This window comes from Taudactylus pleione, unplaced genomic scaffold, assembly GCF_031769625.1.
Source record: "Taudactylus pleione unplaced genomic scaffold, aTauple2 ptg000073l, whole genome shotgun sequence".
NCBI lineage: Eukaryota > Metazoa > Chordata > Amphibia > Anura > Myobatrachidae > Taudactylus > Taudactylus pleione.
In genome coordinates this window covers 7,508,694-7,536,370 of record NW_028284475.1, presented here as the reverse complement: position 1 = coordinate 7,536,370, position 27,677 = coordinate 7,508,694, and the positions used below count along the sequence as shown (strand labels likewise).

General features: G+C 48.9%; 1 protein-coding gene across 1 annotated transcript; it reads right to left on the bottom strand.

Moving 5' to 3' along the window:
* Positions 1 to 4,091: 4,091 nt before the first annotated feature.
* Positions 4,092 to 24,021, bottom strand: ENSA (endosulfine alpha). The gene is made up of 3 exons (XM_088467658.1): positions 23,834 to 24,021; positions 12,889 to 13,014; positions 4,092 to 5,201 (listed from the first exon to the last, which is right to left on the bottom strand). Exons 1-3 carry the CDS (start codon positions 23,888 to 23,890, stop codon positions 5,031 to 5,033), a joined length of 354 nt encoding a protein of 117 aa, XP_088323784.1. The 5' UTR covers positions 23,891 to 24,021; the 3' UTR covers positions 4,092 to 5,030.
* Positions 24,022 to 27,677: the final 3,656 nt, after the last annotated feature.

Here is a 27,677-nt window from a genome sequence, read left to right as displayed (position 1 = left end):
GATCTTGGTAAAGACCCGTGGAGCTGTAGAAAGCCCAAAAGGCAGTGCTTGTAGGACAGCAAATCGGGAGATATCACTGATGAGAGGGTGCCATAGGTACATGTAGGGCAAGCGTCCTGAATGTCCATTGACACCATAAAATCCCCAGGCCAAAAGAGCGTAGTTTCAATACGAAACCTGGGCACCCTGATAAACTTGTTCAGAGACCTGAGGTTGAGGATAGGCCGATGAGACCCATTGGGCTTCTGAACCAAGAAAAGGGAAGAGTAATAACCCGTCCTTCGCTGTGATGACGGGACCAAAATTATTAACCGAGTGCAGCAAGGACTGAATGGCCTTCTGGAGGAGCAAGGCTTTGCTTGGGTCCGATGGAGGGCCTGTGCAACAGAACTGCTGGGGGAACCGCCGCAGGAATGACGGTGTACCCGTGAGAGACCACTTTTTGTACCCAGGCATCTGTGGTGGTCTGACGCCAGAACTGGGCAAACTGAAGAAGTCTGCCTGCCACCCTGGGAGCCCCCAGGGGAGGTCGTGAGTCTCTGAGAGGGCGGAGGGAGAAAGGAGCAGCTCAGGGGCAAGACCGCAGTGGAATGGCACCCTGAGCTGGGGGAGGGGCCATCTCCCCTATGCTGACATTAACCACCGGGTCCCTGGCCACAGCCATTCCTTGCACCAGTATAAAAGTTATGCCCCTGGTGGTTTATGTCCCATACGAACCAGTGTCTACATAAGCGCATCCGGTCTGTCTCCTGAGACCAGAGGTAAGGCTGCACATAGACGCAGGCAACCCACCTTACCTGTCCCCTTGATTCCCGGCTGAGTTTGGGGTCTGAGTAGCCACGCTATCTAGGTCCCCCCCGCGCGCTACCCCGCTGAGAGTACCTAGCCTATGGCTGGAGTCGCGGAGGGGTGATGGAGCAGCAGTGCAGACGTCCAGAGGACTATCTAGCACTGCTTTCTCTGTTATAGTAAAATAAAATAAAAAACTAAATCATAAAACAAAGCTTGGACTGCTTAAAAAGCAGCCCCACTGTAGAACGGTTATCCAGCTCCTGTCGGACACCAACAAAAACTGAGTTTCCTTCATGCTGTGGGCAGGGTATAGGGGGGGGGGAAGGACCGGATCATCCTGGTACAGAAAAAGCTTTGCTGTTGGTGTCCGATCCTCTAAGTACCACCTACACCCCATTGTCTCCCTGTGGAACCCTATGGACCCTGAAGAAAATATATGTATGCATCTACAGTCAATGGGCTATGCAGCATGAGATAGGGGCACCCAGAACTGCTAACTTGCTAAATGAACATATTTCCAGCCATCATCCTGCACTAAGAGACAAGCTTTCAGTATTAGTGCCCTGAGCATGCTCAGTGTGAATGTATATAAGTCAGTTGTTTTTCCAAGTCCATTCTTTGTGCATGCTCAGAATGTATTACTCCAAAAGTCTCAGATTAACTCTCTCTCGCACCACTCTCCATCTGACTCCGATGATTTCTTTAATGTAACCCTTTAAATAGGGCTCTTCTGTTCAGAAGTTGCAATGTCATTAGTCAAAGAAGAAAATCATTAAAGGCAATGGGCCGATTTTATTATTCAGCACATGGCTCACTCGGTGCTCCTGTGGATTACGGCTCCCATCCAGACAGCTCAATTGTTCTCCAGCCATTCTGAAGGACATTTCTCCTCGGACATCCATACGTGTCCTTTATGATGGCGGATGCGACGAAACACAGTCCCCTTTTCCGACAATCTAATATTCCTATATAAAACGTGGAGTGTACAGCAAAAAGTAGCACTGTAATCACTTCCTTTAATTGGTCTTCATTGTAACAGCCTGATAAAGTCTAATATCGGATTGGCAGCTATAGGATCCAGGACATGTTTGCCATTCTTACCCTTTCATTAAAACTGTTCTGTGCCCAGTATCGCTAGAATTGTTACTGTACTACATTGTAGAACACCATATTTGCTGCAGACGAGCATTTTACCCAGTGTTCTCACAAACTACCAATAGAAATACAACATACAAATATGTCCAGGCCAGATATCGTATACGAGTTCAGTAACAATACTTTCATTGATTCTCCGTAATAAAATTATTACTAAAGTGTTGTTTTTTGTGAAGTTGAGAATTGGACATATGTTCTGAATACACATTACTGGGTCACATTGAGTGTTATAGTCTAGTGGTGTCAAACTTGCAGCCCTCCAGCAGTGGAACTACACATCCCAGCATGCACAGCCATAGTTTTGCTAAAACTGTGGCAGGGCATGCTGGGATATGTAGTCCCACAGCAGCTGGACGGCCACGAGCTTGGCACCCCGGTCATAGACAGTTGAATCATGTGGCACAAGTGGGTGGAGCTTGGCTGCAGAGCCCACAAGAAGCATGGAAGACTCAAGAATACACAAGCTAGGTTACAAATGGATTAGCTGCTACAATGGTGCATTACTGCAAGGGTAGGAGGCGTCTTCATCCGATCAAGGTCTTTGGAACCAGTATTGTTTGCTGTAAGTGCTATAAATAAAACAGATTTTACCCAAGGGGAAAAAACAAAAACAAATTTGTGCAGAAAACTTTTACTGAACCAGATGTTCTTCTATGTCCATCCATGCACATTTAGGCTGTATATAAGGTACACTACATACAGTCCAACCCTTATTTTACACTTTCCTTATAGATCACTCTCAACCCAATGCATTTCGCCAGGCTCATGCCCTGATCACAAACCACGCGTTTTACCCGAATACAGTATTTTGTACTGTCAGAACTGCACAAGAGTTGGTTGTACATTACTGCAAGTGCTCAACTGGGTGCACAAATTCCTGTTTTCGTAATACAAATTACAAAAATTATGTACATACACCATATAAGACTGTATATATTTGCTCAGATAAAATGAGGAAAAGAAAATCTGACTTTAAACATTTTTACTGTACAGATATAGTTATTCATAGTCGGCCACCATGTGTAAATCCTTCACATGCTGGAGAAAACGGTTCGACAAACTTATCCGATGTTTGTTTTGTAAATTTTACCAGTTTACCCTGGGCCCTTGGAAAACAAAAACGGAGGTTTGGCTATGTGGCATCTGCAATGCATTGTGGGGGAACAGGAGTGCAGCTTGCACTCTAGGATAAAGCGTGACAACTAGAAGGTTTATCATTGTAGTAAGCATCTTCAGTGATGCAACATAGTCATGAATGGCTTAACTAGGGGTAACCCAATGTTTGTGCTCAATTTGGGTGTCACCAAAGGGTGGCCATGTTTTATACCCTGCGGAAAAATAGAGAGGAAGGCAAGCAGAGACATTGTTCAGATGCTATTCTATAGCCAAAACCATTTTAGATGGAGACACCCTGTAATGTATGCACTCAATGAGTGAACAGTGTGTTGGACGTCTCCTAAATAAACTGCGCTATCACCAGATTTATATATAAGCGCAAAGTGGCTTCGATTCAACAGGCCATGGCTGTGTTACTATGAAAACAATTCAGACCAAAAAGATTTTAGAATACCGCAGGCATACTTTAACTACACACAACCAAACCCTTCAGGCCACTAGATATTTTAGGAGGTCCACACAAAAAAAAAAAAAAAAAAAGTTTTACTGTAAATTATATTAAAAAGGCTTTTCCAGGGCACTTTTTTCCCCAAAGCGACAGATTATACTCTAGAACCCGGCCTTTTTATGTGAAACACCTCTGACCGCACTCGTACTGAGAGGAGGGATCAAATTCACTGGCGCAAGCCCCAGACTTCTGCCTGGATGTCGTGGAACTTGTCCAATTGGGAGCCTGTTGTCATTTTAGCGATCCATCATATTTTAGTTTCCTGTAGCTCTCTTGAGAGAATATGTAGATTCAGGGGACAACTGCATATCATAAAATGCCAAGGGTCTGAAGGAAAGGTCATCCATGTTCTAATCAGAGGGAAGGAAGACTAATTACTTTCACTGGCAAACCCCTTTTTAGAAAGTCCTTCCAGGTGTTGGCTTTCCATGGTACATACTGTTCTGACAGTTTGGCAATAAACTTGGCATAGCAAAGAGCAACAGCTACAATACTATACAGTACCATATAGACTCAATCATGCTAGCTGCCTGTTTCAGAACAGATTTTATTTTTGCTTTAAGAAATCTACCCTCCTAAACGCCAAGGCAAACAAGAGGGAGATAGGATTTTGGATTTACTAACATTTCAGGGGGTTTCACTGGCTTCTAGTGACCAAATACGCCAAACCCTCATTCATATTGGCCACTCCTACAATATGTCCGCCTCCAATGTATTATTCTCGCTTAAAAGGATGATGGTTTTAACCAAAACTATAGGACCACCAACGTTCTACTTCCAAATTGTTACTAACTTTTTGCTCTGTAAAATCAATATGGCAATAGAACGTTTATAAACCAGGGCAAAGATACAGGCTAACTAATCACATTGTACCATTTGCACAAGAGACAGAGAAAGTCTAAGTACAACATTTCACCACATCCGTCAGACTCCCTAGCCGCTCACAGATATGGTGAAGAGGTCACAGGCTCGATTATCTTACACAGTGATGTAGCACTGGGTCCCCTTATCCATGCAAAGCGCTGCTTGACTGGACGCACAAGAGAAGACGCACTTGAGCCGTTTGGTTCACTCACATGGCCAATCTTGTCCCAGGAATCGCTGCTGCCAATGTGACTAGTCTCCAGCATGCCCGAGTCACACAAACAAAAAGGAATGCAAAACCCATAGATAGAGATATATATATCTTACACTATATAACAGTCAGGTAATTGTCTGAGCCAATCTGTCTGCACCAAGAACTCATCACACATTTCGTCCATCACCCACTGCAAATCTGTAGTCACGTGACATCTTGTTGGCTTGGAAAGCGACTATGAGCTTAGATCAGACATTGCATGACAAAGAGGCACCAGCCCTTCCAGCGCTAACAAGTTGACGAGTTTATGCAAGAGTCCGTCCGCCTTCCCGGCTCTAGGGTACAGTGTAGCTGTGGACAAGACCGGTCTGCAGCGGCAGACTACCCCGCTAGCTTGCTGGTAACGAGTGAAGACTTCCTCTGCGGAAGGTCCTGCGGCGTTGGGATGTGGTCGCCTGTAACGAGGTTTTTGTCAGGCCCGGCACATGGCAGTTGCTTGTTCTTCATCTTGGCCTTTGCCATATTGTAGTCTCCCGAATCAAAGTACTTTTGCTGCAACAACAACAAAGATTTTTTAAACAGACGCTGACCTTGAGGAAGCAATACAACACGTGAGCACAAGCCATCACATGCTTCGATAGAGACCGAAAACCCTAGAAACAGTTATAATGGCCCAAAACTGCCACTTTTTAAAGACCCCCCTCACCCCCCAAGATGGGCTCAGAGCTTTTCTGTTCACATGAGAAAAAATATGAGATATGGTAAGAACTTACCCTTGTTATCTCTATTTCTACGAAGTCCATAGGGTTCCACAGGATACCTTGGGGTATAGGTGTGACGTCAGTCGCAGGGCACCAAAGAGTTAAGCTTTCAGCCTCCCAGGATGCACTAGGTCCCCCTCCTATACCCCGCCCCCGGGCCAAGGCACCTCAGTTAGTTACCAAGCCATAGGCCGGAGGAGGAGAAGGAAGAGAGAGAACAAAGATCTGGACACATACAAGAATCACATTCTCACCAGAGGGAGACGGAAAACCGGTGACCAGAGCAAAGCCCATCTGCAGCACAGGTGCGACAGGGCGGGAGTCCTGTGGAACCCTATGGACTTCGTAGAAATAGAGATAACAAGGGTAAGTTCTTACCATATCTCATATTTTCTACTTCAGGGTCCATAGGGTATCCACAGGATACCTTGGGGATGTCCCAAAGCAGTATCCTTTAAGGGTGGGGACGCTCCTGTGCAGAAAGGAGAATCCGCTGCCCGAAGGAAGCATCCTGAGAGGCGAAGGTGTCAAACCTGTAATACCTCACGAAGGTATGGACAGAGGACCACGTAGCAGCCTTGCAGATCTGGACTGCAGAGGCACCACGTCGAGCCGCCCACGAAGGACCCACAGACCTAGTGGAATGAGCCTTCACAGAAGGAGGAACCGGCAGGCCTTCATGAAGATAAGCTTCAGAAATAGCCATACGGATCCAGGCTGCCAAAGTTTGCTTTGAAGCAGGCCAACCCTTTTTACGGAAGCCATAGAGGACAAACAAAGCGTCCGACTTCCTAAACGAAGAAGTGCGGTCAACATAAGTCCTTAAGGCCAGCACAACATCCAAAGAGGCCTCACCCACGGAAAGACCCGGTGAGTTAAAGGCCGGAACAACTATTTCCTCGTTAATATGAAACTGGGAAACAACTTTGGGAAGAAACTCGGGCCGAGTGCGGAGCACTGCCCTGTTCCCATGAAAAACCAAGAAAGGGGGTCTACAAGAAAGAGCCCCTAACTCAGAAACACGTCTGGCCGAAGCAATAGCCAGAAGGAAAACAGTCTTAGCTGTTAGCCATTTAAGATCCACTGAGCCCAGTGGTTCAAACGGCGGTCCTTGGAGAGCCCTCAGGACCACAGCCAAATCCCAAGTCGCCACAGGTGGAACAAAGGGCGGCTGAATGCGGACAACACCTTGCATAAAGGTGCGCACATCCGGGATTGTAGCAATCCTACGGTGAAACCAGACAGATAGGGCCGAAACCTGTACCTTCAAAGAAGCAAGGCGAAGCCCATGATCTAGTCCAGCTTGCAGGAAGGCGAGAATCCGAGACAGACGAAACTCCCGCGGTGCATAACCTCTCGGTCGACACCACTGGAAGAACGTATGCCACACGCGATGGTATATCCTCGCGGAAGATGGTTTCCGAGCTCGCAACATGGTACGCACCACAGAGCTGGAAAACCCCCGGGACCTCAGCATGGCCGTCTCAACAGCCACGCCGTCAAAGACAGCCGAATCAGGTCCGGGTGACGACAAGGACCCCGAGACAAGAGGTCCGTTCGTAGCGGCAACCGCAGAGGACTGTCCACGGACAGACCCTGAAGGTCTGAGAACCAGTGCCGTCTGGGCCACGCGGGAGCTATCAACAGGAGCGTCCCTCCTTCCTGTTTTAATTTCCGGATTACCCGTGGAAGAAGGGATACCGGAGGGAACAGATATGCGAATCGGAACGTCCACCGGACGGACAGAGCATCCACCAGAGATGCCCCTTCGTCTCGTGTGCGAGACCCGTACACCGGCAACTTGTTGTTGTGCCGGGACGCCATTAGGTCGATCTCTGGAAGACCCCATCTGTCCACCAGTAGTTGAAAAACGTCCGGGTGCAGGGACCATTCCCCCGGATGAACATCCTGGCGACTTAGAAAGTCCGCCTCCCAATTGAGCACTCCCGGGATGAAGACCGCTGATATGGCCAGAAGACTGCGCTCCGCCCAAACCAGGATCCGAGACACCTCTACGAGAGCCGCCCGACTGCGAGTTCCTCCTTGCCTGTTTATGTAGGCCACGGTGGTAGCGTTGTCCGACTGGACCTGCACCGGGTGACCCTGGAGAAACCGCTGTGCCTGCTGGAGAGCATTGAAGACCGCACGGAGTTCCAAGATATTTATTGGAAGCTCCGCTTCTGTCGGCGACCACCTGCCCTGGAACAAGTGTGGACCCGAAACTGCTCCCCAGCCCCGAAGACTGGCGTCCGTTGTCAACAGGACCCAATTTGGAACCCAGAACGGACGTCCCTTGTTGAGGTGGGTCGTCTGTAACCACCACGCAAGGGACAGGCGAACCTCCGGGGTGAGCACAATCGTCTGGGACTTCAGAGACTGAGGCAGCCCGTTCCACTTGGACAGGATCAGGTGCTGCAGAGGTCTGGAGTGAAACTGGGCGTATTCCACCATGTCGAACACCGACACCATGGAGCCCAGTAACCTCATCGCCGAATGTAAGGACACCCGGCGGCTGTGCAGACAACTGCGCACCCTTGACTGTAAAGCAGAGATCTTGTCCTCCGTCACGAAGATCCTTTGCTGTCCCGAGTCCAATAAGGCTCCAAGATGCAGAATCCTCCGAGACGGGATTAGAGTGGACTTCTGCCAGTTGATTAGCCAGCCGTGCCGTTGCAGCAGTGCAATGGTCAGGTCCAAGTGGCGTAACAGGAGCTCTGGAGATCCTGCCACCAATAACAGGTCGTCCAAATACGGCAACATGCGGACTCCCTGCAGCCGCAGAGAAGCCGCCATGACCGCCATCACCTTGGTGAAAACACGTGGTGCTGTCGCCAGGCCAAAAGGTAACGCCCGAAACTGGAAGTGGTCGCTGCGGATTGCAAACCTGAGGAACTGTTGATGGCGCAAAAGAATAGGGACATGCAGGTAAGCGTCCTGTATGTCCAATGACACCAAGTAGTCCCCAGGTTCCAGCGCTAGAATGATGGACCGTAGGGTCTCCATCCGAAACTTCGGGACCCGCAAAGACTTGTTGAGTGCTTTGAGGTTGAGAATCGGACGATATGACCCATTGGGTTTCTGTACCAAAAATAGATTTGAATAGAAACCCTGGCCCCTCTGGGGGGAATGGAACAGGCACTATAACTCCAGCCTGGAGCATAGTGTGCAATACCTCCCGCAGTTCCGTAGCCCTGTTCCGGTCTGATGGTAGACCCGTGGTGAAGAATCGAGCCGGGGGTCTGTGCCGGAAGGAGAGGGCGTATCCGTGGGAAACCACCTCCAGAACCCAAGTGTCTATCGTAGTGGTTGACCAACACTGGGCGAACTGTAGCAGGCAGCCTCCCACCCTGGGATCCCCCAAAGGGAGGCCCGGACCGCCAGGCCGCAGGCTTGTCATCTGGCTTGGGGGCCGGACGTCTGGTACTCCATGCCTGCTTCCGGGGCTTGGCCGATTTCTTAGGACCAGCCTGTTGAGGAAACGACTGTGGTTTGGGCCTGCCCTGGGCCCTAGATGACCGAAAGGACGATGGTCCAGAACCAGAAGGAGCAGCGGCCGACGGGAGACAAGCCGATTTGGCTGCCGCCAGCGTGGCCACAATCTTATCCAGATCCGGACAGAAGAGAACTTCTCCGGTAAACGGCAACGCTTCCAGACCTTTCTTGGAATCTGCGTCCGCCTTCCAGGATCGCAGCCACAAGGTGCGACGAGCAGCTACCGCTGCTGAAGAAATTCTAGACACCAGAGTACTAATGTCTAGAGCCGCCTCGTTGATGTAGGTGGCCGAATCACGGAGATTGCCAATCAACTCCGCCTGTTCGGCCGGACAGTCGGATTCAAAAGAAGCCTCTAATGAATCCGCCCAGCGCTCCATCGCTCTGGTAACCCAGCAAATGGCCATAGCCGGCCGTGCTGCCCCCCCTGCAAGGGAATAAGCGGACTTCAGGCAGATTTCTACCTTGCGGTCCGTAGCATCCTTAAGGGAGGACATGGATGGCATCGGCAATGTGGCACTACGGACAAGACGGGTCACGTGAGAATCCACCTGTGGAGGGGATTCCCACTTAGCAAAATAATTATCCGCGAACGGATAAGCCACCGCCAGGCGTCTCTGCGGCTGGTATCTTTTGCCAGGTTGTTTCCACGCCTCCTCTAAATGGTCCACCAACTGACCCGAAAGAGGAAAGACTGTGGCATCGCCCTTCACATCTTTGAAAAAGGCATACTTAGATTTAGCCGCTGGGGGAACTTCGTCCTCAATCACCAAGGCTGTGCGGACCGCCCGAATAAGTCCAGGAATATATACTTTGGACTTAGCATCAGCGTCCTTAGTATGGAGAGGTTCCTGATCGTAAGGATCCAGAATCTCCCCATCATCAGACGTCCCTTCGTCATCCTCATAAGGAGCGGACAGAGACGCCACCGGCCTTTTATGAGGCCGCATCACAGACTCCCCTTGCAACACATCCGACAAGTGCTGTACAGAACTCGTCAGGGAGTTAACCCACGCTGGTTCCTGAGAACCCGGGAGCGGGGAAATAGGGAGACTGTGGGGTACCACCAATTGTCGTGGGAACCCCTGCATGGGTGACAACACCACAGACTGCTGGGACAAACCCATCGGAGTAAACGCGGGCTGCGGAGCTAACTGGCCCACTAAAGCTGTTAACGCCTGAGCGAAACAAGCCCAGGGCGGCTCCTGTACCGGTGCTGTAACCGTAATAGGCCGCGCCATGGACAAACACTGCCGGCAAAGGCCCTCCGCGCTACCCTCCCCCTCCGCTAACGGTACTTTGCACGTGGTACACTGTAGCCGGAGGGGAAAATCACTTTCAGACATGATGGCACCACGTATGTGACCTCTCTCACCAATTAAGTATTAAATAGGCGAGAGACCACCCTGCAGCACCGCACCGCAAGGGCTTTAACAGAAAGAACAGGGACAGTAATAAAGCTGACAGTTTTGAGAAGAAAAGTTACAGGCAGCGCTAGCACAGTCACATACAATGCAGAGAAATAACAATTCCTGCACTAACAGCGCTGATCACTCAACTACACAGACACAGGGCCTGGTAGGACACAGCGCTGCATACACAGACCTGAGCCACAGCGGAGGAGAGGTATGCGTGGGGACCCAGACCACGATGCTTCCTTCCAGGCTTCCAGCAGCGTTCACCATGCGTTGCAGAGAAGATGGCCGCCGAGGAGCAGAGAGAAGCTGGCCTGGGGGAGGAGCACTGACACGACCAGTCAGCACAGTGCAGAGAGGGCTGTGTGCAGCGGGGGAGGCGCCGGCTGTGAGACAGGGAAGGCGCGCTCCCCTGGCATGCATTTAACCCCTGGGACGCCGCAGCGCTACCGCTCTGCTGCGGTCCGCTGTCCCAGGGGGTAGTGGAAGCGCAGGTTGGTCGCCTGGCTCCACGCTGCAGCCAGTCCCCAGGGAGCCCCCTGCCTGGGGACTTAGGACCATGTGATCAGCGGGGACCCACCGCGGGACCCCGCTGCTTACCTCTGTCCCCCTTGAATCCGGCCATGGTCCGGAGCATCTGGGGTCACCGCTAGCTGTGACCCCAGACGCCCACCAGCATCCCCGGATCAGTACCGGCGTTCTGGTACCGGCGGGGTGTAGGGAAGACAGCATGGACGTCAGGACTGACTGTCCATGCTGTTCATCCAGATGTGCAGCCACAGCTGCATGAAGAAAAGCTTCAGGGGCTCTTCTAGCCCCCACTCCAACAGGTGCACCCGACTCCGGCCGGGCACCAAACTAAACTGAGGTGCCTTGGCCCGGGGGCGGGGTATAGGAGGGGGACCTAGTGCATCCTGGGAGGCTGAAAAGCTTAACTCTATGGTGCCCAGCGACTGACGTCACACCTATACCCCAAGGTATCCTGTGGATACCCTATGGACCCTGAAGTAGAAATTGAATTGGGAAGATGGCAAAATCTGTTCTCTGCGCAGCCCATTTCACCTAATGATTTAGCCATTTTTGGGGAAATTGTAATGTTACACCAGTGTAAGGGACCTTAGTCTTCCAGCCACCCAGTTCCTGACATCATCATGATTTGAAATTGGAATTACTGAGATAAAAGGGAATACACCCCTTTTCCCCTACCCGCTTTAGGGTAGGACCACCTTTCCTTCTAGTCTCTGGAATCTAGAGCCCTGACATTGTTTTTTCTTATGAAAAGGACTTTATTCTTGAATTTTCTTCTCATCAGGAGACATTTCCAGTATTGTATCTAATTCACAGGAATACCACACAATCTCTATTGGGATGCTGATTCTCCTGTCCAAGTACTGATCTATAGAGCGGTTCTAGCTGTATCTGATAATATCAGGGGGGGGGGGGGGGGAACCTTCCCACAATACATTCTCGTCCTCTTGATGAAGACCCAGACAAACTCCATAGATCAGTTATCTGTGGAGGCTTCAGTGACCTGTCTCACTCATTGTTTCCGATACCCCTTTCTTCCTGGCGTTGCCAGCCATCCTGCTGCCAGAGTCCTAAACTGCCCAGAGCCATGACCGCTATCCAGATGCTTCTCCCAATCGCACATGGAATAGGAGAAGAGGCAAAAAGGTTCCTGCTGTCACAAGTATGGTCTAACCCAAAGGACTCGCACCTCTTTCCGGACTTCCCAATGATCCCAAGTCATATGGAGAGAATTCTGTCCCGAGAATAAACCAAAAGTATTTCCCCCCCTTGTTCTAAGTGTTTGCACATATAAGTCCCATAAAAACAAACAGTACATTCTAGTACTCTACCTAAAGAAAGCAATGTGTATCTCGTTTAGACTAAGGAAGAAAAAAAAAAAAAACTGGGCTGATGACAAGGGAGTGAAAACCCTCCGAATATGAAGCAAAAGGAAAGAATAGTGAAAAAAAATAAAACAGTAAAAATAAAGGAGCACTAGCCAATCAGTGTTGTCATTATGACGTGGGAGTCGCTTATCAATTTACAAAGTACGTTACGAGTGACAAGTTGGGGCCACATACTACAAGCAACCCCCTTTCTACTATAAGCTCATTGTCATTATAGAGGGGGAGATGTTCTGGATCCTGCGCCTCAGTGACGTCACCGGCCCTGGCAGGTTACACCGATGACTGCTGGTTGAGTTCATGCAATGTACAGTACAAACTAGATATGAGCGGTTCGGTTTTGATTCGGGTCTTCTCGCCAACTTAGCGCAAGTTGGCATCTGAAAATGTCATCTAATTGGTTATCCAAATCACGTGACAACTGGTAGAGGACGTTTTCAGATCACAGCATAACAAAGTCAATACCAAACCGATCTCCATTACAAACGCACGTTCTCTGACCGCTCTAGAAAACCTCCTGGAACAAGGTGACATAGCTGAGTCAGAACCAGACGAAGAGAGCGGAAATATGTGCGTGTAAGTGTACATCAATCTACAAATGCCTGAAAACCCCAAATTCACCAAGATAACCGTAATGTAATATGTCCAACACACTTACCCCTTTCTGAAGCCTCTTCATGAGGAAATCGGAGCCTCCTGGCTTTTGCCCTAAATTGGGGTATTTGGCCTTCAGTTTTTGCTCTTCTGCTTTCTCCGGGGTTACCGCCTCCTTCTCCTGAGAGTCCTGAAACAACAATAAAATAGATTATATAGCAGGTATTATAAGCAGGACTTACTAGATTTCCAGAATTGCTGAACAGTCAACATCATGCACAGTATAAAATATAAAGGTGAATAGTAGAAGGCAGCAATAACATTGCAGCTCACCATCCTACACAAGTATTATTGCACAATAGCCATTTGTGCACGATACAACAAGGCGGCACTTCTACTGCCCACTAATCCTGCCATGGTAAGTGCTATACTCTGACCTGTGCAATACAAATCAGTCACACTAATATTCACTTTATCTTATAAAATATAGATCACTATGACCAATGACAACATACATCATAGCAGACAGGGGGCTGATGAGTACTTGCAGAGAGTAATTTGCATGAAGTGCTCTAGCAATCAGCGCACACAAGTACAGGCGATACACAGTCGTACAAATTTCGATCGTATCTCCACTGATGAATTCCACTGAGGTGGAACTTGGCTGTAACGGTGCTTTCTCACGGTTATGAAGAGCTGGACGCAGGCCTGTTCGGATGCATATCTTTTGCACCAAGTGTAGGGTAAGTAGGAGTGCGCACTTAGTATCGGACTGGCCCACATGGGAAACCACTGGTGGGCTCCACTGCCTGAAGGCCAACCCCCTCCTCTAGGGATCAGGATCCAGACCGTGCACTTGAATTATACATACGTTACATTTTACTGCACACGACTATGGTGTATTTTCTACAATGCATTGCTGTAAGTAATCATGTTACATTATCATGCATGCACCAGCAGTATTTACTATGACTATATATATATATATATATAATTATTATTTATTTTTTTTTAAAGGGGCCCGGACCATGCACTCGCTAATAGTTAGCCAAGCCCATCCGGCGGCTGGCCACACCCCTAATTATGGGCCGCTATCACTGCATTCCTCCAGTGAGCCCTTCATGCCCCAGACCGACACTATGTGCACCGATGATGTCAACGACAACTACTAGCAAACCAGGGGCGCACACACACACGCGCAATACTCATGCAAGATGCAAATAGCTCTGCATACGGGCAAGTACTGTATACTCGTTTCTTCTCTACATGCTCAATACGCCCAATTTACTTGCAGCGCTGCCTCAGGCCCAGGATGTATTGTATAGTGCTTTCCTAAAGGAACCAGCTACAGACAAACCAGACTGTCATTGGGTGTATTTTATTTTTGCAGAAGACAAGCTTTTGCCCTTACAGTGTGGAGCAGAGCAATGTACACCTACTTATGGTGCTGCAGGCCTGGCGGTACAAGCTGGCATCGCTGAAACAGCAGAAACCGTACATGCTCATACAATCATTTATCAGTACTGTACTCTTCAACAGCTGAACAAATTCATCTACAAATATTCTTTCCATCAATTGGTTGTACAACCCTTTATAGGGAAATCCCTCATCTCAATCTAGGATACAAGTTGATCCCAACCCCTTGCAATAGTCACAGGTATATAAATGGATGCTTACAGCAGAAGTGGCTAACAGATTCTCCTCACTCCTTATATAGTAACCATTTAAGGAATGAGCACAGGTGTATATGCCTAACAGAATGACACCAACACTAACCAACGAGAGAATGATACATTGCGTAGAGATTTATAAAACTGAAGAAGAGGTAGCCCAAGAAACACATAACACATCCCACAGGCACAGCGTGCTGTAAGGTTAGGGACAAGGTATGAATACAAAATCTTATGTATCAGTCTAGCATACGGATCATTGATCCCCATTGCTTTTGTCAGCTAGTTCTATGGTTCTCAATCATTTTCCACCTGGCAGCCCTTTTGCATTATTTCTACCCCAAATATATGCAAAAGACAGAATTGCTATTAGATTAAATGTTTAGGGTTGATATATGGAAAAACAGTAAAATGTGCTAGAAACAAGATTAAAAAAAAAAAAAAAAAAAAAAAAAAAAAAAAACCCAGACAAGAATAAAATGAATGGTACATACTGTAGATATTTAAGAAAACTGTAAAACTGACAATACCCCTTATTGTCAGACACAGGAATTTAGTTCCCGGGCTAAGTGCACCTATGTTTTTCATTAGAGGGATAATCTCTCATGTTGCCATCAGGATCCTACTGAAATGCAAGATACTCCTGCTATTATGGAACTACACATCCCAGCATGCCGTTAGAGTTTTAGCATGCCTTACCAGCAAAACTGTAGCAAAGTATGCTTCAATGTGTAGTTCCACAGCAGCTGGAGGTCCACACATTGCCTTCCCCTGCTGTGACGTGTGGGGCTAGAGGTCCCTACGACACTGCGTTGCCTACCTGGATGTCCCGGCCCTTTCACGCCATTACAGAAGATTTTGCAAGCACCCCTGAAGGTCACAGCTATTACCCATGTGAAAGCTCAATTTGCATTAACCCAGCTGCCTAGCACTTCACAGCTGTATCTCTTATCTGACCTTAGCAGAAGCTGGAGGAGTCAGCATACAGATCTCATCACTATTACTCTGCAATTCTGCCAAGATCCAGAGACAAAGCCGCCCAAGTACAGTAGTCCCAGCTAGGACAGAGACTCCCCCTGCAGCAACTGTAACGGAGGAACAGAACCTATGCAGAACTTTCTGTCCTGCTCACAGAATTTCATTTTTATTTGCAGGAGCAGCATGCTTGGGGGATGCAATCGGGAAGCCGGCTGACCTTATACAGACAGCCGGCTTCTCGACTGTCATATCCCGGCGAGGGTGAAATGCCCGGCGTCTAGATGTAGACGCCGCTCATTTCCCCGACACCGGGAGACTGGCGCCCGGCATCCCGATCGAAGGGATGCCGGGCGCCGCGAGCGGACAGCCGCGGGGGGTGGAGGGTTAGGTTTAGGGCTCCCGGGGGGGACTTAGGGTTATGCACCCCCCAGGAGGTTTGGGTTAGGCTAGGGCGAGGGAAGGTTAGGCACCCCTGGGGGGAGGTTAGGGTTAGGCAGCCCCCCGGGGGACTTAGGTTTAGGCACTTAGAGGGGGGGGATTAGGGTTTGGCACTTAGAGGGGGGAGGTTAGGGTTAGGTACTCCTAAGGGAGGGTTAGGGAGGTAGGTTAGGTTAGTTAATAATTACCTAGGGAGATCGGGATTTCCAGCGCTGTCGGCCTGCCGCTGCTGGGAATCGAACCGCCGGCAATGTGGCCGGCAGTATTTCATACAGATTCCATGCTTGGAGTAAGCTACCAGTGACAATTAAGGGGGAATACAATTGCAGGCAGGATATGTAAAAAAGCCTGAGGCGCACGGTTTTTCCTTCAGCCGTGGGGTTTTGCTATTCAATTAGGTGACTGAAAATGGGATGCAGTGACTTCAATAGAAATCACTGCGTATTTTTTTCTCGCACCTTCAAAGCAAGTCTGCAGGACTTGCTCTGGGACCCCGGCGGCACCCCGAGTACTAATAGCGTTCCCGCTAGGCTGTTTTAGCGAGGCGCTGAGCCCAGCCCTCCTTCTGGAGGGCAAAAAGCGCCCTGCCCTCACTGTGGAGCGCACCTCTAAGACATCCTGCAGGTGCCGTCTTCACCCGCGGGTTGCCGTGTCTCGCGGGTGGTGAAATGTGCGGTGACACGGTCACCGCCGGTGAATAGACGCTGGGCGCATGCGCCCGGCATCTATTCTACCTGTCAGCAGTGCCTGGGAGCTGCCCGGCGTGTCCGTTAAGTGCCAGGCACACCCCCAAGAGTGACGAAAAGGTGACGCGTCTTATTGACACGCCCCTTTTCAATGGCCACGCCCCCTTTTCAGGTGCGCTTCCCCCGAGTGTATTCCCAGTGTAGACGGCACTGGGAGAACTACATCTCCCAGCAGCCTCTCCCCAGTGACAAGATGGAGGGGAGGCCACCGGGCGGCGCAGAGACCATGCGCTGTGGGGTTTTCAGCTCTGAAAACCCTGCAAACCACTTTTTTTCTATTGGATACCACAGGTATTGGGAGCGTGCATGCCCGCAGTAATCCAACAATTGGGCACAAGGTTACTTACCTTGTTAAACCTCTCCCCCAACCCCAATTGAATATGTCCCTTAGTGGACAAGTTAGCATTGAACAAGGGATCACAAGCACCAGGGATATGAATCACATGCCTGGGACTGGCCTTTACCTCACCTTATCAGTACTACCCCCTGGATCACCTTGAGTGGTCACTGCAGTATTTCAGCAATTCCTAACATCCTCTCCTTCTGTTTTCTATCAAAGTACTTTGCTCTCAACCAAACAGGTAGACAGAAAATTAGCAATAAATAACATGGGTTGATATGTAGCAGGTGCTTCAAAGGAAGATGATATTTAGAGAGAACAAAACCCACCACAAAACAACCAACTCACTGCTCTTGTACACATTTATACAAATCTGCAATCACATTATAGCAGTGGCCTGGGACTGGCCTTTGCCAAGGTGCCAGCCACTTTAAAGCCCTTCAGGTGACAGAATGGTCAGGACTCTAAGAACAGAGTACCCATTCTGGTTGATGTAATCATGAGTTTTTAAAATGAAAGCTGGCAATACAATGGAAAGGGCTTAAATACCTGCAGTGCCCCGTTAAAGTAGCACAGAACAGTCATCAGGACTCCTATGAGGGGTATTCAATATGAAACGTTAACCCCGTTGGTGATGTTTTCGCCGCACATCGGAGCTTTTGCCGGCGAAAAAGTATCGCGCGCACCCCCGATTATACCCGTATTCAATATGAAATCGGCGAAAACGGCACCGGGCGAGTGTGAAATCAGCGAAAACTTCACTGATTTTTGAGGGAAATCACACCCAAAAAGATGCTCTGACATGGGGGATCCCTGCAGAAGGTTTTTGGGGTCTTTAAACGGGCTCGATAGCTGCTATTTTGGGGATTTGGGAAGGTGGTGAAGAATAGTATTTAGAAGTTTTTTTGGCTGAAAATAACTAGTCACAGCAAATTTGGGGTACTTGAAAATGGGGATGAGCATATTTAAAAGTTGCTAAAGTGAAAAAACTTGAAAAATCCACCTGCCACAAACACCTGCAATGGAAAAAACACCAGGGGCATACTTGGGGACCCCCCCTAGATTGTAGTTCGCTAGTTTTTAACTTTGCACCCCTCCCATTTTTTTTGTGCCCTCAAAATGAAAGTGCTTTTTTTGGGGTGCTCAGGTATTTTTTTTTTTTAAATTTGACAGTTTACCTTTGGGGGACTGTCTGAAGGTTTCATGGTGGTTTCCGAAATGTTGCACCCCAAAACCCCAATTCTGCATTTTTTTTCGCCAACCATTCCTTGGTGATACTCTTTCGCAGGGTCGAATGCAATATACTTTTCGCACCGGCGAAAAGTTTTCAAATTGAATACGGTGTAAAAGTAAAACCGGCGAAAATGACGTCATCCAAGCGAAAACATCGCAGAAACTGAGTTTTCGCTCCATATTGAATACCCCTATATAAGTGCTAACCCGACAGGTCCACCTGTTACCGCCTTACATTACTAAATCCCACCCCATGTAAGAGGGGATTACTGGGCCCCCTACATATCATCCAGGGTCTCCTTTATCTAATGAATATAAAATGCAAATATTCTGTCGTGCACAAGAAACACACGACAGAATATTAAATGTAGCCGTCACAAGTTAAACCCCCTCCTTCAGGCTCTGAACCTAAACCTAACCTTCCCCTCCCGCAGGCTAACCCGCCCCCCAGCAGCCTAACCCTCACTATGGGGAGGTCAGCGGTCAGAATTTCGGAGATCGGGATTCTGACCACTAACTACATCCCCCAGAGCTGTGTGTGCACACCCAAAAGCACAATGTTTAGCCGCACACAGCAGCTAATCCAGTCTAAAGTCCTCTTTTAGTGACAGATGCCATCTTGGCAAGTGGGCACCAAATATTCACAAAGAGAAATCTTCGCATACATGAGCATTGAAAACCCTGTAGACAATACTCTGTACTTTGTCCTACGGTAGCTTTTAAAATGTTCAGGGAGTGTGCTCCCCGCTGCACAGTGTACGGTGTACTTACTGAGTACTCCAATATATCTCCATTATATTGTGCTAAGTGTTCATTTCATGAGCGTTGCAGGCAGCTATGATGCAGGCTGAAAACCTGGCAGATTGCGTGTGGAGGTCCGTTTGCTTCATTTATGTTCTGGAGCCCCAGCAGCACATCAACCAGGCTTTGTTGATTTGCATTAAACATGTTTCATATGCTTTATTTTAATACCTGTACATAAGAGGTCTTAAGGTGCGTACACGGTACGATTAAAATGGACGATATGAGCGATAAGCTACAAAGGGCTACACCTGCCCAAAGTTTTGGGCGTGGTCGCGAAAAGTACCGTTTGGGCGCCCAAATGGGTCACTTTTTGCGCATTTCAGCTTGCCACCCCCTGGGGATGCGAACTGAAATCCCGGCGCTGGTAGTTATTCGCCCGACAGGAGCAGTGTTCGCAAATATGCGCTATAGCGCGTATTTTACTCGGAAATGGACACAGGGGACTCACTTTTTCAAAAGGGGTGGGTCCCCGGGGACCCACTCCACCAGGATTGGCTACTTGTAAATTGATTGACATCTCCCTGGCCCAGCGGCAGGGAGGACTATTAAAGTGGGGTAGGAGCCAGCACTTTGGCACCCTTCCAAGATACAGCAGCTGCGGGACCCGGCGCTATAGGGACAGAAGGCTTCAGACAGTATCTAGTATGAAGGCGACCCAAGCATAGAAGGCTGGCACACCCGGGGCGGGATGTATTAATGCTTACTGCCGCGGTCTAGGCTCTGAATTTGCAGCGGTGACTTGATCGGGTTTCAATTGAGAGCCTAGACCGTGGTGGTAAGCATTAATACATACCGCTACCAGCATGAAGGCGGCTCTGGCGTTATACAGACGGCTACATGAGCCGAGTAGGAGAATATGTGTCACTCTACATGTCCCTGCATTCTCTGATCTGGAACAAAGTAAGTGTTATTAAGCGAGTGGCGGGCAGGAGGGAAGGCGGGAGGGGGTGAGTTTTGGTGCATTTCAGCTAAGAAAACAAACAGGCTGGGGGTGCCGCGGAAGCCAACACTCTGCAATTAATCAATGTGGCATGGGCGCAGGGGGGTCCGGAGGGTAGTCCCACAGGACTGTTAGTGTTCATAATCAGTTAGCACCTTACCTCTTTCCTACCCCCAGCACTTGCCTGCCCCTAAACCCCTCCTTACCCCAGTACTGCCCCAGCTGCTATCTACCCTTATCCCCTCCCTACTTCCAGTACTGCGTGCCCCTAACCCCTTCCTTACCACCTAGTACTGCCCCAGCTATCTACCCTTATCCCCGTTCTATTCCCACCACTGCATGCCCCTAACCCCCTCTTTGCCCCCTAGTACTACCCCAGCTATCCACAGGTATTTGACCCTATCCCCAGCACAGCATGCCCCCTAACTCCCTCTTTGCCCCCCAGTACAGATCCAACTGCTATCTACACTTAACCCCCTCCCTACCCCAACTGCCACATGCTCTTACCCTCCTCTACCCCCTCCCTGCACCAACTGCTCCCTGCCCTTACACCCCTCTACTCAAACTGTTACCTGTGCCCAGCACTGTTCCAACTGCTGCCTGCCCTCACCCCCTCTCTGCCCACAGCACTGCACCTGTTGGCCATGTAAGATCAAGGCAATGTAATTATAAGCTTTATCTGTACTGTAATATGAGTGACTTCCCATGAGCTATGTGCAGGGCATGTGGGGTGGTCTGATGCTACTGTATATGGCGAGCTCAAAAGCATAATAATATGTGATGGGACCCAGAAACTCTGGAATAGGACCCCAATTTGTTAAAGTGAGGGGTCCCTGGGACCCACAATTTTTTCTAGCTGAGTGCGATCACTGCAGGAGCATCAATTGAATAGCTCAGTTGGACGCAAGGAGGGGCCAAAACAATTGAATTGCACCCATTGATGCTCTTGGTTAGAGTTTAGAAATGTAACGCACTTTGCGTTCACTATTTTCATAGACCTTATTCCCAACTATTTCGAAATAAAATATGACTACTGCGGAGTTATCCTATTTCAACGGTACCACTTTCTAAAATGCAGGTGTGCTTTTTGTGGAATGTACAACCTTACAAACACAGACTCAAAAATGACCCATTCAATCACGCATTTCACCAATACCAAGTTTCTTATTTAAAAAAAAAAAAAAAAAAAATACATCCCAAACGCTCTCATTTCTGCAGACTAAACCTGCTCAAGCCTGTTGCACCCTGTGTTTTTTTTAAATGCTTATCACTTAGGGGACAATTATCATCATCCTTTATTTATATGGCGCCACAAGGGTTTCGCAGTGCCTTAAACTGTACATAAACAAATGAGCACACAAGAAAACAGTTATTAACCAAACACTGCAGGACAGATACATGATTAATACATTGCTGCATAACACTTAGATAAAGCAGCATGGTGTCAGCAGACAAGGGTTAGGTACTGTTGTATATTAAAGTATAATTAAGTGAAGGAGACGCACATGAGGGAAGAGGGCCCTGCTTGTGAGAGCTTACATTCTAAAGGGAAGGGGGGCAGACAGACAGGGGTGACACAGATGGGCTGGATACAAGGGTCACAGCTGCAGTGAACGCAAAATACGCGCTAAAGCGAGTATTTACGTGCTAGAAGCGATTAGGGACTCCAGTTTTTAAAAGGACTGGGTCCTGCAGGACGGCCACTGCAGCAGCCGGGCAAATTACATCCTAAGCAGCTCCCCCACCAATAACCGCGGACGGCAGTCTCCTCTAGTCAGCGCCTGAAACCTTATGCCTCCCGGTCACGTGATGCCGCCGGGCTCTCTTCGCGTCTGCCGCTCCCTGACACCCTGCCTGTGCGCTCCCTGACACCCTGCCTGTGCGCGTAGGGTAGACAGCACTGGCCAACATGCAACTCTGTGCCCCGGGCCTCCAAGCTGAGGTGTGTTGCTAGTGGCTAGGTGATACAGAATCCTCCATGCTGTTCCTGGGCCCGATCCTCTTCCAAGTAAGACCCCAGCCATTTCCAAGATCGTCTGCAAGAAGCAACTGGACTGAGTAGCAACTGCCCAGTACTTATGCATATAGTTATTTTCCAGCATTAAATGGGTGGATGGATGCGGTGGGATTTTTTTTAATTGCAAAAGGAGCAAATTACATATGCACAGTACATCGTATGAGAGGAAAATATTAATGTATCCTTCTTAGCTTGCAAAGTCCACCATATTCATAGGGAATCCGTATGATTTACCGCCAGCCATGGTTCAAATCCTAGCAGCAGAAATCCGGCAGTGAAGATCCCGATAGGTAAGTATATTTTCTATTTCCTAACCTAATCCTCCCCTAGGGGTGCCTAACCCTAACCCCTTTTAAGTGCCTAATCCTAAACCCCCCTTCCCCGCAGCCTAACCCTAACTTCCCCCCGGGGGTGCCTAATCCTAACCCCCCTTCCCCTAGCCCAGGGAATTTTTTTACCTTTTACCCCAAAATATATTTAGATACGCCGACTTTACCCCCTTGATTTGAAAGGAAGGAAATCCTATATTAGTGCCCCCATAGTTATGCCCCTGTAGCAGTGCCCCCATAGTTATGCCCCTGTAGTGCCACTTGTACAAAAAAAAACAAAAAAAACACTTACCTTAATCCCCGCTCCTGCATCCGCCGCCATCCTGTCCGCCCGGCTGCTCCTCGGAACTATGGGAGAGACGTCATGACGTCTCTCTCATAGTGCGCATGGGGAGAGCCGGAAGCTGGAGTTCAGAAGAGAACTCCAGCCTCCGGCTAACGCGGCGCTGCAGGGAAGGAGCCGGGAGCTCGCTGGTAATAACATCACAGCAGGGGTACGGCTTAGGGCCTCCCTGCGGCACAGCCGGGTAAAGCGGCGCACCCGGTTCACGTGCACCTCCAGCCCTACATCCATTACCCCCAGGAATTTCAGTTTTACCCCTGTTCCCCGACCACTGCCCTAGCCTAACCCTAACCTCCCGGGAGGGTGCCTAACCCTAAGTCCTCCCCAGGACTCAGGAACCCCTAACCTAACCCCCCCCAGCGGCTGTCTGTGTCCGGCTTACCTTCGATCTGTAGGTCAGGTGTTGGGCCCCCGGCATAGGTCTAATGACCGGCGTCGGGATTTCGACACCAGGCATTAGACACTTACCGGGATGCCGACCGTCGGCATCCTTATTTATAGGCTCGGTGGTTGTTTATGCATACTGTAATATACATATATACAGTGGAATATGACCCCAATTTTCTAAAGTGAGTCCCTGGGACTCACAAATTTTTCCACTCAGCGCGATCACTGAATTCAATCGCAGGCAACGCCCGTGATCTTCTATGCGCATATGCTGCACTCATAGTAGCCCTGATATGGCGTATTTATTTTGCACCCACCCCTAAGGGGCCGCAAATAAAAATATGCAATACTGGGGGCAATATGGTGCGTTCTGCTCCCAGGCGTCACCTGCAATTGAATTAACCCATTAAGTTATATTGGGAAAATAGTGCCACAGAAATGTAGCACTTTCTGATTAAATTTCAATCACATTGGCACAATTCATGCAAAATACATATAGATACATAACAGTGACATTGCTGTAGCTGTTACATGCACATCACACATATATATTATGTGCGTGTGTATAATATATATATATATATATATATATATATATATATATATGCCCCAGCCCCACAGTGACTGACATCTCCCACACAACCTAGAACAGGGGGCCCTCCTCCTCACTGACCGGCCATGCAGCCACTATAATACCAGCACCAGTCACTGAGGGCCACTTGGGCCCCATGCACCACACAGATGTCATGATTCCCCCCTCTCCCCTCACGGAGGGCGCCATTACCTGCTTCTCCTCGCCAGTCTCCTCCAGCTGCACGTCCCCCTCGTAGTTCTCGGACATCGTACCGGCTCGGGGAAAGGGCGGACAGCGGCGAACGCAAGCAGCAAAGGCTTCCTCCCCCCCTGTGCTCCCGTCACCTCAGCGCTCCAAAATGGCGGCTACCGCGCCTGACGTCACGGACTCAGCTCGCTGAGGAGAGAAACGGCGAGTAGCCAATCGGCTGCGGCGGTGACGTCATGACCACCCAGTGGCAGCAGGAGGCGGGAACAGCGCTGGCCAATGGGTCCAGGAGACGATGTGTGGAGGCGGGGAGGGCGATAAGGGCAGCCAATGGGAAACAGGTCGTGACTGGATTCTGTTGCCATGGGAGAGATGCTGCTGCTGCCTCAGTCAGAGATGTGTCTGTGATGTGTGTGTGATCCTCAGTCAGTGCTATAGGGGAGATGTATCAAACCTTCTTCTAAAGAGGACAAGTGCAGAAGTTGCCCATAGCAACCAATCAGCTCCTAATCTAACACATTTATATGATGATACTGTAAGCCTTACCTCTCCCCTGCTGCGTGTCATGTATCTATCTCCATACTTGTACTGTGCCCAAATAAGTGTACACTCACTAATTAAATGTTTAAAGGTGCTATTTATAATAAGATGTCATAAACTGTAAAGCTTGAGAGTTCCCCTCACATTGGGCCACACAAGATATATATATATATATATATATATATATATATATATATATATAATATATATATATATATATATATATATGTATTAATAAACTACATTTATCAAAATTACCCCAGAGCCTCCATCAAGCATTGGTACAGGCGGCAGCTGCAGGACATCCCAAAAGTGCCCCATCAAACACTGGTCTATGCAAAAGCCAGGGTGCTTGTTCAATATATGTGGACCCACTGGACCCTTGTTTCCAAAGGACTTAAACTGCGCCCCTCAAGCACCTCCTGCTCTTTATTAACTGACCAGCTGTAGCACCCAGCGTTGCCCAGGCAAGTCCGTGACCAAACGTCATTAGAATGTGCCCTGCGCAGAGGTGTCCACGCTGGGCATGAGTTGGTAAGCCAGTACCTCCAAAAGTGAATGTGAACAGCAAGCCTGGATGGCAGAATACTATTTGGCTGCAAGTAATCTGCCAGACGGCAGTGCTAAGGAGCTCAAACTACCAGGTCCGTGTCAACCATTTAATCTAAACCAGATCCCAACAACTCCTAAGGATTTCCTTGTAATCCTGTCGAGTCGCTTTCAAGTTATTTGCATTGTGAGGGCCGGCAGCTCTTATGAATAGCGGCTATGGACGGTATCTCCTCGTTAATATATGGCTGCAGACTATTATTAACCGCAGTCAGTAGACATGATTTGTTTATTGTAGCAGACTCCTACACATTGTGTCCGAAGACGCTGACTTACTATAAGCTACAAACATTGAGGATTTTACTTTGTGCAGTTACTCCATTCCGAAGTTCTGTGGTAAGCAATTTCAGACTTACTTACTGCTGTGCAGCACATTGCCTGAAACCTGTGCATTTGTATATAATTTACGGGGTCATATCCAGTACCCGACTTGTGAACAATCCCACCAAAACCAGGAGGTTTTGGTCACATTGTTCACAAAGTCGGGTAATGAATGGCCAGCAAGGACCAGCGATGCGCATGCACGCTGGGTCCTTGCCAACCATGACTGTCTACTGAACATGACCGTCAACCTGACCACGCTCGTCAGGTTCGGCATGTTCAGAGATAGGAGGTCGGGCTCCTTCACTGAATGACGTTCAGTGAACGCCGTTCAGTGCGGGCACCGCACCTCGGCGACCTGAAGGTCTGAACGCTAGTCGTTCAGACTTTCAGATCGCCTAATGGATAGGCCCCTTAAGTATCACTCTGATACAGACTAACTGCATCAATTTGTGCTAAATGTTTTCTTTTTCTTGGCTTGCATTAGTCATTGGAATGTAACATATTCAATATGTATATGTCTTTAATTGATCGTGTAGAATGAAGTGTGCATTATATTTCAAGTGAGCTATTCTGGGTCTTGCGTGAGTGCCCGTGTGACTGGCAGCACTGCATATTTCCCTATTATGTGCTCTGCGTGGCGTGTTCCTTTCTGCGCATCATGCACACGCCAGTACATAAAATACATGAATGTGAGTGGGAGGTATAGTAAAACACATAACTATTCTAACCCGGCCTGTAAACTATTCTTATGCGAATTGTCGTCAATCGATTCAAAGGTTTGGCCCCGATTGAGCAACAAACACACTTTTTATTTTATATATTAGTAAGGATTAAGCAGCTTGCCTTTTGTTTACTGTTGTTTGATGGGAGATCTGCGACTGTCATTCGGTTTGTTGTTACACCGTGGTACATTAAGATGCAATGTACATTTATAGGGCCGTAGCTAGGTTAGTGCGGTCGGTGCCATCGCACAGGGCAGGGGGCACTGTTTGGGCCTGTCATATTTCTGTTTATTATCATTCTTGCTTGTGGCTTCCTCTTATTTCATCCCCAGCATCTCCTGGCCTCTCCTATCTCTTCCCTGGCCCTACCCCATCAGGTGCACTATATTATGTCCCTATTTATCCCCAGCATCTCCTGGCCTCTCCTATCTCTTCCCTGGCCCTTCCCCATCAGGTGCACTATATTATGTCCCTATTTATCCCCAGCATCTCCTGGCCTCTCCTATCTCTTCCCTGGCCCTTCCCCATCAGGTGCACTATATTATGTCCCTATTTATCCCCAGCATCTCCTGGCCTCTCCTATCTCTTCCCTGGCCCTTCCCCATCAGGTGCACTATATTATGTCCCTATTTATCCCCAGCATCTCCTGGCCTCCCCTATCTCTTCCCTGGCCCTTCCCCATGAAGCCATGGCCCTTTTTTGGGTGCATTATGTCCCTTTGAAAAATGAGGGGGACGCCAATGCTCTATCTGGCACAGGGCACCAAAAAGTCTAGTTACGGCTCTGTACATTTTACATCCCAGGACTGGATGTGATCAGGGTTGTCTTAGCAGTGTGGGCCCTGGGCAAAGCAATGCACTGGGGCCCCTACCCACCCATTCACAGGAAAAAAAATGTAAATGGTCAATAAAATTAAACCCTCCTGCATGCCCATCAGACTTCCCACACATGCAGAGAGACTCTGGGCCTGATTCAGAGCCGCTCGTAAGCGGTCGCTCGTTCGCTCTGAGCGATGTTCGCACAACTGCGCATGCGTATGGGTCACAATGCGCATGCGCAAACCAGTCATTGAGGTCGGAAATCGTGCGCTCGCAAAACAGCAAGGGGCTGCTAATTTGATTGACAGAATGTACCGTTTGTGGGTGGTAACAGGGGAAGGTGCTTGAAAACGGGTGGAGATCCGAACGCAGGTGTGCCAAACGGTCAAAAGGGCGTTTAATGGGAGTGCATAATTAGTAAAGCAGCGTCATCGACCACGTCACTTGGTTGTCTTTTAGCCTGAACTGCTCGCAGTGATTGCGGTAGGAAAAACCTACCACAACCACTGCGAGCAGTTCAGATGCCTTTCGATGTACCCGATTAATCTAATAAATAGCGGAGATGACGTGTGTTGCGAACGGCAAAGGGGCATCTTTACAAAATAGCGAGCGCATTTTTCGTTCGCTTGCTCAGACATAGAGGCGTCAACAGACCGCAAAGAGCGAGCGCTCCATTTAAATAGCCGGACCCTTTTTTGGAACGACCGTCCGCAAATAGCGTCCGGCTCTGAATCCAGCCCTCTGTCTGACTGGTCTGAAGCCGGTGGATGAAGTGAAACTGGGACTGAGGTGAGTACGCGTCACCAGAGGGGGATGGGGGGGGGAGGTTAGATC